We start from the raw sequence: 12,852 nt of genomic DNA on the forward strand, positions 1-12,852 counted from the left end.
GTGATTTGGTCACTTGGTTGCAGGAACTGTGTGTGTTGAGGGGGTGTTGGCAATTTTGGTTTACTGATTTTGCAGCTGCTCCTGTAACAGTTGACACAGCGTACCATGAGTTTTCCCTGAAGTAGCCCACTAGCGCAGCCCCATCCCAGCCATGCCCACACCATCAACCACTGTTATGTCATTCAATGACATCATGGAGCTGTGGGTGGCTCTCCTTGTCTGGCTTGAACAATACTTTGAAGCCTCTAAGATCGGTGAAGACTCTCATAGTCGATTGTTTCTTCTCTCTAGCCCAGGACTTCAGCATATAGTATCCTTCACTCTCTTAAACCTTTGGTTGATCTTTCCCTTGTTTCTTATTTGCACATGTAGGACCAGCTGACACCCTGCTATGCTGCCCTATGTATGTTGCATTTCCAGGACCCTTAGTGTCCTCTGTCACCCCAGGTTCCATTGACAGAAGCTCTAAAGCATGTCGACTTGTTAGTGTTGGTCTGGGTGACTGTGGATATGCCATCACCTTTAACACCAGCAGAGGGTGTCAATGCCTTTCCACCAACTGCCACAACTGTCACCCCAGCCACTGCACTGATGTCGACCCAGGGGACAGTGGAGATGCATTCACCCTGCCACTCCCAACACTGCTTGCTGCTGGCCCTTGCGCAGTCACCACTGTCGCTTCACCTGGCCCTGGCAACTGCCATCCCTGACACTGCTCACCAATGATCCTTGCATAGCCATCCCTATCGCCACATCAGTGTCAGCCCAGGTGACTGCTGAGATGCCTTCCCCTCTGCAGCCCACAACACCAGCCATGGGTGTTGATGCCTCTCCGCCTGCCACCACTGTCTCTGCACTTACATCCTGATATGGCAGCCTTCTCATCACTGGTCTGATCGTCACTGGCCCTTTTCTGACCAGAACTGTCATTGCTGATGCCAGTGCTCCTCCCAGTGGTGTGATCGTCTCTAGCCCGATCGTGGCTGATGTTGGTACCTACACCACGGGTTTTTCTGCCACCATCCCCACCGCCAACTCAGCCAACCCTGAGGTCAATCCTGCTGCTGGCCCTGCAGCTGATCACAGCGTTCCCATCGAGTTGCCCATTCCTTAAGCACCCTTTGCTTGGTCCTGCACCATGTGTCCTGTGCCTACCAAGTCTGCTCTGCATGCATGCTCTGGTAGCCTCTCCCTTCCATTCCACATGGCTTCCTCGTCTGGCTGCCTGGCCATGGACTGCTCCTCTCTGTTGCCACACTTTGGTGTTGGTGTTTGTGGAAATTTTGCAGCAACCCCCAGGTGATGCTGGGTACTGCCCTGTCGCCTCTCCCGACAATCAGTCAGTCTTTCTTTACACTAACCATGTAAATCTTTGGTCTTTCAGATTTCCCGTCAATGTGGCCTTTTGTTGGCCACAATGGAAGCCTCTCCGGCCTGTTGATGTCATCGCCTCCTGGCTGGATGCCATTCTTTGAGTATCACTCTCAGTGGCTGCTGATGTTCCCAATACCATAGAAGGCTCTCCACTCCCAGGGCACCTCCCTTCGGTGGCAGCCACTTAACCCTCAAACTAGTTGCACCACCTCTTTTAAGAGGGTGGGGGGAATAATTACATCTGCCAGGTGTTACACTGCTCTGCATACCACGCAGGCACTGTGAACAGGCAGTGTGAATTGTCCTCTCCAGAGGATGCAAGTAAATGGCTCACATCAACAAAATTCACTGAGCTGTTTACTAGCCTAGCCTCATATTGCTTGGGCTGTTTGCGTTGTAGCTTCACAAAGCCTTCATGGCACCAGTGTTTCTGATAAGCAGCATGCCTATCATGGCAGCAAGTGCAGTAGGCCGGACACAACTTCATTACGCCAAATCATGTGCTCGCTTAGTCCCATGTCAGTATCCCTCTGTAGGAGACTATTTAGGCCACCATTGGACCATGCTACGGGAAAGTTACCACTCTGGGCTTCATGCCAGCCACACTAGCAGTCCACAGATCACAGTCATTGTTCTCACCACGAGCACCTGTTGCCGATGCTATGCAGGACTGCTGTCCAACACTCACAGGTATCACACCTCATCTCATTAGCAGTCACTGTCATCAAGCTATTGCTTCCGACTACCACTGACACCCTACGTTCAGGAAGTATCATCATTCCACCGGCAACTATGGCAGTTGAGCAATCGTCTCTGACAACCACCAATGCCTGATGTCCCAGAAGTAGCACCATTCCACTGGCAGCTATCGTTGTCAAGCCACTGCCACTGACATCTGCCAAAGCCTGACACCCTGCAAGTACTGTCATCCCACCAGCAGCTATCATCATTGAGCTGTCTCCAACACTTGCCAATACCCGACATCCCTGTAGCTCATTGTTTTCAAGGTCACACTCTGAGTGCTAGATTGAATCCTACCATCAATTATTCTTGGCTCCTATTACTCTGCTACCTACTAAAACTTATGGACTGCATCGTGTAAGCAGATCCCACGTAACATCTAGAGGAGACATATCTGTTTGCACTTTAGTGTATGGACATTCAACAATAACACTATATTTGAGTTCTGTTTCTTATATTAATGACAAACAGTTGTTATGGCACTTGCACATTTCATAGGTAGTCTGTAGCAACCCTTGGTCATGGCCACGAAAGACTCTTTCAGCAATCTGGATACTATACCTGTAGTGCAAATGGAGTATAAAGAATTTTGTATGGGGGCTCCAACTGTCACTGAGGATTAATGTAATTTTGGGAAGTGATGTCTGTGTGAAGATACATTTCATTTCACTAACTGTTTCAAAGCTTTCTATGGAGTACATAAAAACTGAGAATGGAAAGCCGATATCAAAAGTGAAGAACATTTATGGAGACAGTTGGACTTTGTGTCATTTGAGCTACAGATGATATACAAACTTCAGCGTTGTTGTTGTTGTTGTTGTTGTGGTCTTCAGTCCTGAGACTGGTTTGATGCAGCTCTCCATGCTACTCTATCCTGTGCAAGCTTCTTCATCTCCCAGTACCTACTGCAACCTACATCCTTCTGAATCTGCTTAGTGTATTCATCTCTTGGTCTCCCCCTACGATTTTTACCCTCCACGCTGCCCTCCAATACTAAATTGGTGATCCCTTGATGCCTCAGAACATGTCCTACCAACCGATCCCTTCTTCTGGTCAAGTTGTGCCACAAACTTCTCTTCTCCCCAATCCTATTCAATACTTCCTCATTAGTTATGTGATCTACCCATCTAATCTTCAGCATTCTTCTGTAGCACCACATTTCAAAGGCTTCTATTCTCTTCTTGTCCAAACTATTTATCGTCCATGTTTTACTTCCATACATGGCTACACTCCATACAAATACTTTCAGAAATGACTTCCTGACACTTAAATCTATACTCGATGTTAACAAATTTCTCTTCTTCAGAAACGCTTTCCTTGCCATTGCCAGTCTACATTTTATATCCTCTCTACTTCGACCATCATCAGTTATTTTGCTCCCCAAATAGCAAAACTCCTTTACTACTTTAAGTGTCTCATTTCCTAATCTAATACCCTCAACATCACCCGACTTAATTCGACTACATTCCATTATCCTCGTTTTGCTTTTGTTGATGCTCATCTTATATCCTCCCTTCAAGACACCATCCATTCCATTCAACTGCTCTTCCAAGTCCTTTGCTGTCTCTGACAGAATTACAATGTCATCGGCGAACCTCAACGTTTTTATTTCTTCTCCATGGATTTTAATACCTACTCCGAATTTTTCTTTTGTTTCCCTTACTGCTTGCTCAATATACAGATTGAATAACATCGGGGAGAGGCTACAACCCTGTCTTACTCCCTTCCCAACCACTGCTTCCCTTTCATGTCCCTCGACTCTTATAACTGCCATCTGGTTTCTGTACAAATTGTAAATAGCCTTTCGCTCCCTGTATTTTACCCCTGCCACCTTTAGAATTTGAAAGAGAGTATTCCAGTCAACATTGTCAAAAGCTTTCTCTAAGTCTACAAATGCTAGAAACGTAGGTTTGCCTTTCCTTAATCTTTCTTCTAAGATAAGTCGTAAGGTCAGTATTGCCTCACGTGTTTCAACATTTCTACGGAATCCAAACTGATCTTCCCCGAGTTTGGCTTCTACCAGTTTTTCCATTCGTCTGTAAAGAATTCGTGTTAGTATTTTGCAGCTGTGGCTTATTAAACTGATTGTTCGGTAATTTTCACATCTGTCAACACCTGCTTTCTTTGGGATTGGAATTATTATATTCTTCTTGAAGTCTGAGGGTATTTCGCCTGTTTCATACATCTTGCTCACCAGATGGTAGAGTTTTGTCAGGGCTGGCTCTCCCAAGGCCGTCAGTAGTTCCAATGGAATGTTGTCTACTCCGGGGGCCTTGTTTCGACTCAGGTCTTTCAGTGCTCTGTCAAACTCTTCACGCAGTATCGTATCTCCCATTTCGTCTTCATCTACATCCTCTTCAATTTCCATAATATTGTCCTCAAGTTCATCGCCCTTGTATAGACCCTCTATATACTCCTTCCACCTTTCTGCTTTCCCTTCTTTGCTTAGAACTGGGTTTCCATCTGAGCTCTTGATGTTCATACAAGTGGTTCTCTTATCTCCAAAGGTCTCTTTAATTTGCCTGTAGGCAGTATCTATCTTACCCCTAGTGAGATAAGCCTCTACATCCTTACATTTGTCCTCTAGCCATCCCTGCTTAGCCATTTTGCACTTCCTGTCGATCTCATTTTTGAGACGTTTGTATTCCTTTTTGCCTGCTTCACTTGCTGCATTTTTATATTTTCTCCTTTCATCAATTAAATTCAATATTTCTTCTGTTACCCAAGGATTTCTACTAGCCCTCGTCTTTTTACCTACTTGATCCTCTGCTGCCTTCACTACTTCATCCCTCAAAGCTACCCATTCTTCTTCTACTGTATTTCTTTCCCCCATTCCTGTCAATTGTTCCCTTATGCTCTCCCTGAAACTCTGTACAACCTCTGGTTCTTTCAGTTTATCCAGGTCCCATCTCCTTAAATTCCCACCTTTTTGCAGTTTCTTGAGTTTTAATCTACAGGTCATAACCAATAGATTGTGGTCAGAGTCCACATCTGCCCCTGGAAATGTCTTACAATTTAAAACCTGGTTCCTAAATCTCTGTCTTACCATTATATAATCTATCTGATACCTTTTAGTATCTCCAGGGTTCTTCCATGTATACAACCTTCTATCATGATTCTTCAGCGTAACACTTAAATAAAATGACAGGCTATATTTATTACAGCATGAACATTATGGAACAGAATTATATTTGCCATCTGATACTATTATGAGTGACGATATGATATTCCTTTTAAACTGTACATGTAAATGATTACTCTGCAACTGACACTTAAGTAACAATAAATTATAGAAGTATTTGTAACAAAGTTCCTGAATTTACAACAGGAAAACTCAAATTATTCTTGGAACTGGGAGCTGGCATAAATAATAAGTAAGGTATGGACTGTATATCAAGTTCATTGCATTTGGCAAAAATATTATTTCCATCAAGTTCAAAACTGAGTCTGACTGTAAAGTTAACTGGATGACTGTAACATGTCTAGGTGAACTCAAGTTAATTATCAGTTTTTTTACTGGCTCGCAGATTGCACCTTCACAGTTTTGGAAACATTTAAAGAAAATCTACACTCAGTAGCACAGAAACACCCAGATTAAGCAGTATTAGTTGGAGGTGACTGTGACCTACCTATTATAGATTGGATGGCTATGGATTCACTGTAGGTGGTATGGACAGGCAGTCTTGTGCAGCACTTTTGAACACATTTTCCAATAACTGTCTTGAGCAGTTCGTACACAATGGAAATGTTGTAGACCTTGTAACTATGAACAGGTCTGACATCACTGATGTCAGTATAGAGAAAGGGATTAGTGATCATGATATCATAGCAACGATGGTTACTAATAAACCCATCAAGAAGGCTAGGAGAGTAATTTTGCCAGAATGAGCAGATAAGCAGTTGTTAATATCCTCCTTAGATAATAAATGGCTGTCATTTAGTTCCAATATTATGGACACAGAAGAACTATGAGCATATTATGGACACAGAAGAACTATGAGCAAAGCTTAAACAGATTGTAAACCACACTCTAGAGATGTATGTGCCAAGTATGTGAATTTAAGACGAAAAAGACCCATCGTGGTTTAATAATAACAGAAGTCAGAAAATGCTGAGGAAGCAGAGACTGTTGCAATTGTAGTTCAAAATGGAATATGTAAATGACTATAGATAAAAGTTAATAGAAATTCATGTGTCTGTAAAAAGATCAATGTGCAAAGCATACAGAAACTACCACCTCTGTATCTTAGTAAAAAGTAATGCTGGAAACCCGAGAAAATTCTGGTCCTACGTAAAATCCGTAGTGGATCGAAGGGTTCTAATCAGCCATTCATTGACCAGTTTGGTGTGAGAATAGAAGACAGCGAAAGGAAAGCTGAAGTTTTAAATTTTGCATTTCATAAATAATTCATGCAGGAGAACCCTACAAATGTACAGTTGTTTGACCACTACACAGACTCCTGTGAGAAGGACACAGTAATAGGGGTCCCTGGCACAGAGAAGCAACTAAAAGATTTGAAAACAAATAAATTGCCAAGTCCGGATTGAATCCCAGTTCAGTTTTACAGGGAGTACTCCATGCCATTGGCCCCATATTTTTGTTTGCATTTGTCACAAATCTCTTTCTTAGTATAAAGTCCCATGAAACTGCAAAAAAGTGCAGGTGACTCCTGTAATTTAGAAAGGTAAAAGAATGGACCAGCAAAATCACAGACCAATATCTTTAACATCAGTTTGCTGTGGAATTTTTGAAAATATTCTCGGTTTGAATATAATAAATTTTCTTGAGATGGAATAGCTTCTGTCCACAAATCAGAATGGATTCAGAAAGCATTGCTCATGCAGAACTCAGTTTCCCTTTCCTCACACGAACTTCAGTGATCAATGGCTGAAGGGCAACAGTTGTATTCCATATTCTTAGATTTCCAGAAAGCATTTGACATGGTGATCTACTGCATACAGTTAACGATGGTATGGGCACAGGGAATAGGTTCCTAGATAAGAGTGGCTCGAAGACTTTAACCCAGCACATTGTTCTCAACAGCAAGTGTTTATCAGAGATAAGGGATATTATTAAGAGGGCCCCAGGGAAGTATGATAGGATTCTATAGACACAAAGGATCTGACGAACAGGGTGAGCAGCAATCTACAGGTGTTTGCTAGTAATGCTATGGTGTACAGGAAGGTATCATCATTGAGTGACTGTAGGAGGGTACAAGATGACTTAGACAAAATTTCTAGTTGACGTGATGAATGCTAGCTTGCTCCAACAGTAGAAAAATGTAAGTTAATGTAGATAGTAGGAAAAACAATCCTGTATTATTTGAATACAGCACTAGTAGTGAGCTGCTTGACACAGTCATGTCGATTAAATATCTAGGCATAACACTGCAAAGTGATATGAAATGGAACGGGCACATAAGTACAGTATAAGGGAAGGCAAATGGCCGATTTTAGTTCATTGGGAGAATTTCTGGAAATTATGGTTCACCTGTAAAGGAAACTGCATATATGGCACTAGTGTGACCTATGAGTAATGCTCTAGTGTTTAGGATCCCAATTATGTGGGATTAAAGGAAGATGTTGAAGCAGTTCAGAAGTGGGCTGCTAGATTTGTTTTCGATAGGTCTGGTCAACACACGAGTATTACAGAAATGCTTTAAGAACTCAAATGAGAATGCCTGGAGAATAGACAATGTGTGTGTGTGTGTTTTTTTTTTTTTTTTTTAACACTATTGAGGAAATTTAGAGAACCGGCAGTTGAAGTTGATTGCAGAACAATTCTACTATTGCCAATGAACATTTACATAAAATCCACAAACACAATAATAGAAATCGGTGCCCATGTGTAGGCGTATAGGCAGGCGTTCTTCCCTTGCTCTATTTGTGAGTGGATTAGGAAATCAAATGAATGGTATGGTACACCACACACCATAGTGTGGTTTGTGGACTATGTATGTAGATGTGGATGTTTGGCAGAAGGTACCTACAAACCTTTCAGACTGTTTCTTGAGCATTCCACTCTCAAATAGCAGAGGGGAAAAAAGGAACCCCAAAATCTTTCTCTAATTTTGTTGGAATGGTGGTCATTTCTCCCCACATAGGTGGGAGCAAACAAAAGATTTTGGCATTTGAAGGAGAAAGTCTGTGACTGAAATTAAAAAGTTCTGCCTGCAGAAAGAAACATCTTTCTTTTAGTAATTGCCAACCCAACTAGCTTATCATACCCGTGACACTCTCTCCATGATTTCATGATAATACAAATGAGCTGCTCTTCTCTGAACTTTTTTGATGCCCTTTGTCAGTCATATCTAGTAAGGATCCCATACTGTGCAGCAATACTCCAGAATGTGCAGCAATACTCCAGAAGAGAATGGACAAGCATAGTACTGGCAGTCTCTTTAGACAATGACCATCAATTGGATTAGTGATTGCTGCTCAGTGTTGGATGATCACCACGCCAAATTGAAGAATCTGTTAAGGCACACGACTAGAATATTACATTGTACAGGGCATCTGTCTGACATTTTATTGAAGGACGGACAAGATACACATTTTGTGGTGGCAAGATTGTGGGTGTCAACACATAGGGCACTTTATCTCTGAGGCCATACATGCACAGAGCTTTAAATGTGCCAGTGTATACCATATGTGATTCAAACTGGGATAATCCATTTCTAATAACCAAGGTATCAGCAGAATGTCTGACCCTCCTCAATGTTGTTCTTTCTTATTTACATACAAGTGCATTTAGACTAAAATTTCTTTTTACAGGGACTAGGTCTAAAGCTGAGTTTCTGATGTCTGTATTTAGAATTAAAATTTACAATATTGTATTATCAATTGAATTAAAAAAAAATACACTTACCTGGGCACAAGCAACATAAAAATTTGCAAGCAGATCATAAGCATGACCTTTAGTGTAAAAAGCAACTATATTCTTTAGAATTTCTGGATCAGATTGCCAGTCTAATGACTGAAGGTAATTAGCTGCCATTACGTAGATGTCACGTTGTCGTGATGTAGTTGCAAAGTAGATAATACGTTCAGTATCACCTGATTTCAGAAGTGCTTTCATAGCTTTCACCTACAATTAATAAATTAGAAGATATCAAAGAAATTTGTTTAGAATCACCTGTAAAAAACATTAAGAATAAATGTTTGTAGAGGGATAAGGTAAAATCATTACATATTAAATACAACTCTAGAAATAACATCTAAATAAGTTTACCAGAATGACACAGCAAGATACTTTACTGTTGACATGACAGTGATTTTATAATTAGCAACTAAGCTGCAGCTTCAGTACAATGTAGCTGGCTGACACACTGCAGTTGTGTGTGTGTTTTCTGTATTAGTTAGGTCTGATGGAGGGCATTGCCTGAAAGTTCAGCAACATTTTCAGTCATTTTTACAAATTTAGATGCATTACATTTACTCAGGCAGAAATTACGAACATACATTAGTTCAAAACACAACTCCTAAGGATATCACAAAATACATTAAAAAAAAATAGTATTTTGCTCACTCTGATGTTTTTTCTAGCAGAGTATTGAAATTTTGTGCTGACTTGATAGGACTACTATTAAACTCTTTCTGTAATCAATCAGTTACTCAGGATGTATTTCCTGACAGACTTAATTATGCTGTACCAACACATTTTTTTTTATTAAGCTAGAGATAAGCAAAGTGTCTCACCTTCCACTTTTTTCACATGTTTTTAAGACAGTAGCCTATCATAGAATATTGACTCATTTTTACAAGCAGAATTTGTTAACCTGACTTTTGCAAAGGATGCTCCCTAGGGAAAGTCTTACAAGACCTCCCAAATGAAGTCCCAACAAAACTACACAAGTAAAAATTAGGATATTGATTTATTCTCGTCTCGCTGAAGCATTTGAGTTTCTCATCATCAGTTCCCTTGATATTATTAATAAGCTTCTTCCACTTCCTTCTATCCACGTATAACCTGTCATGGGGAACATCGCTCACTGTCCTCCCTCTGGCAGTGAGGTCATCCTAGATCATAAACATCCAAAGGGTTCTAAGTCTGTCTACAGGGAATTTTCCTTCTGCCTCTCTTCCAAATTTATTCAGGCTGTTCTGGTAGGCTCAAACCTCATTACATGCCTGTAACACTGTAGTCTGGATGTGATGATTCAGTCTCAAAGAGATCTCTTGTTTCAGCTTTCTTCCTCAACTCCTCATTCTTTAACTTATCCAATTTTGTCTTCTGGGTGATGGATCTAAGAAATTTCATTTTTGATGCCTCATGTCTTGATGACTCTCTCTTTGTGAGAATGCATGCTTCAATACTATAGGTCAATATTAGTGTGAAGTAGCTGTTCAGAACCATTTTCTACTCTGTTTTTTATCTCCTTTCTAATCAAATTCTCCCTGGAAATTATACTTCTGAGATACAGAAAACTATCCACACACCCTAGCTGGTGATCTCCTAATTTCATATTTGTGGGATTACCATCTTGGTTGACTACCATTATTGTTTTCTTGGTCTCACTGGTGTGGAGATTGTATTCCTGCAGTAAGGATTTCTACACAATGAGTCTGGTCTGAACTTCCTCTCCTTTTTCACCCGACATTAAGTTCACCAAATGTTTTCTTGATATTCTTCATCCACAACAATGATGAAAACAGTGGGGACTGTACATTGCCTTTCATTGTCTGAAACCATAAAGGTCGCCCGCTTCAACTTGTATACAGCTGTACACTCTTAGTACAGCACTGGGGTTTTCCTTACCGGCCTTTCAGCTACACTCCTGTCGCTTAGGCACTCCCAGACCTTCTCTCTTGCAACACTTCCATATAACTTTTTCACATTTAGGAACACAACTGAGTGACTCAGGGAACAACATTGTAAGTGCCACAGCCATGTTTTTTGTGTTATAGGGCAATTGGTGCTACCTATGAGCAGCAGGATATAATACACCAGGAAAAAAGTTCTAACTGCACTCAACAGATGTCAGGGCAATGCTTCATGGTAAATGGCAGTGGATGCCTGCCATGGGAACAATATGGCAAGCAACAGGTAAAATGGCCTGCACTGCGTCTTCTGAAATTATAGCCACATTTGACGAGTTACAAGAAAATGAAGATGTTCTTAGTGATTCTGATATCTCTGACCAGGATCCTGAGTAAATTCCTCACAACTAAGATGACTGAGAAGTATATAAATTTTCATTTTTTTTTGTACTAAGTACGTTTCATGAATATAATGGTAATTGCATGTACATACTGTTATGTTCCTGAAATGCGTGATATGATGTTATTACTGAATGTTTGCTGTTGAGAACTAGATGGTGTTTGTATGTATATATCTTCATTTATAGAATGAGATTTTCACTCTGCAGTGGAGTGGGCACTGATATGAAACTTCCTGGAAGATTAAAACTGTGTGCCAGACCGAGACTCAAACTTGGTACCTTTGCCTTTCATGGGAAAATGTTCTACCGTCTGAGCTACCCAAGCATGACTCGTGCCCCGTCTGCACGAGAGCCTGTGAAAGGCAAAGGTCCCAAGTTTGAGTCTCGGTCCGGCACACAGTTTTAATCTGCTAGGAAGTTTCATCTTCGTTTATATTCGTATACATAATAATAATAATAACAATAATAATAATAATAATAAGAATAAGAATAACTACAACAGCAACAGCAATGATAATCGATGTAAATTAAAAGAATCTCATTGCAATTTCTAACAAATGCTGTGACCAAAATAAGAAATGGAAACTGGGTCTATTCCAGCAGTATATAATATCATCTGGATGATTTCCAGTCATGGATCACTACTTGCCCGTTAGTGGTCAAATGATGAGGACATTCGACAGAGATTTTGAGACAGTTGAAAATTATACATGCCAGCAAGTTCAAACTGTGAACTGTCCAGAAGAGCGGTCTAATATCATCCAGAAATTCAGCAAAGAAGAATCCATTTGCTGTCTGTAGCATGAAAAGGTAGAATTTCTTTCAAATAAGACACTTGAAAGAAGCATTTGTCTTCAGAAAGAAGACTGTTGATGGTCTGGCTGTCAACATAAGGAATCTATGCAGGTGTAAGGTGGCTTCTGAATACCCATCTTTATTAATTAGCGAGACATTCTGTCATGATATCTCACAAGAAGTAAGTAAGAAATATAGGAAGCAAAGCCCATTTCTTGCTCTTTGATTAAAATATGATGTACCCAGAATCGTTGAAAAGAAGGAAACTGTCGATGTCCTTTCCCTCTTACATTACATACCTCCCGTTCATCATGGATTTTTCTTGTCAGTAAAACCAATATGTTTGGACTGCAGACACATCAGTGATGAATGATTAAGTACTTTCAAGTAATGAGCTATGCATTTAAGCCTTCCAGTAACTCTGTGTAAATGTTTTCATATGATTATCTATCTGTGTAAATGTTTTCATATGATTATCTATCACTATATTTTGTTGTTAGTGGATGTGATTTGGGTAATATAATGTTATCTACATAACAGTAGTGTTTATTTATGTATATTTCACACGTTATAGTCTGTTTCTTGCTCTTTTTAAGTCTGTGTTGAAGAATATAAATATTAAAAGCCATCGAGAACCAAATGGACGTTAGAATAAAATTATTCAGATTTGTAGATCAACTGCAAACTTTAATCTTCTGAATCTCCAAACTTTTATTTTGGCACTTATCATTTTGTTCCCCCAAGCAGCTCGATTAACAGGTTTTCGTTTCTGTTCTGGTAT

The 12,852-nt window shown here is 40.4% G+C and overlaps 1 protein-coding gene across 1 annotated transcript in view; it reads right to left on the reverse strand.

The window, feature by feature from the left end:
- LOC126162156 (intraflagellar transport protein 140 homolog) overlaps window positions 1-12,852 on the reverse strand; it is a 240,584-nt gene that overhangs the window by 31,555 nt on the left and 196,177 nt on the right. The window contains exon 21 of the mRNA XM_049918458.1: window positions 8,984-9,202. Coding sequence (XP_049774415.1) covers window positions 8,984-9,202 — 219 coding nt within the window. The remainder of the gene's footprint in view (window positions 1-8,983; window positions 9,203-12,852) is intronic.

The sequence above is a fragment of the Schistocerca cancellata genome, chromosome 2, assembly GCF_023864275.1.
Source record: "Schistocerca cancellata isolate TAMUIC-IGC-003103 chromosome 2, iqSchCanc2.1, whole genome shotgun sequence".
NCBI lineage: Eukaryota > Metazoa > Arthropoda > Insecta > Orthoptera > Acrididae > Schistocerca > Schistocerca cancellata.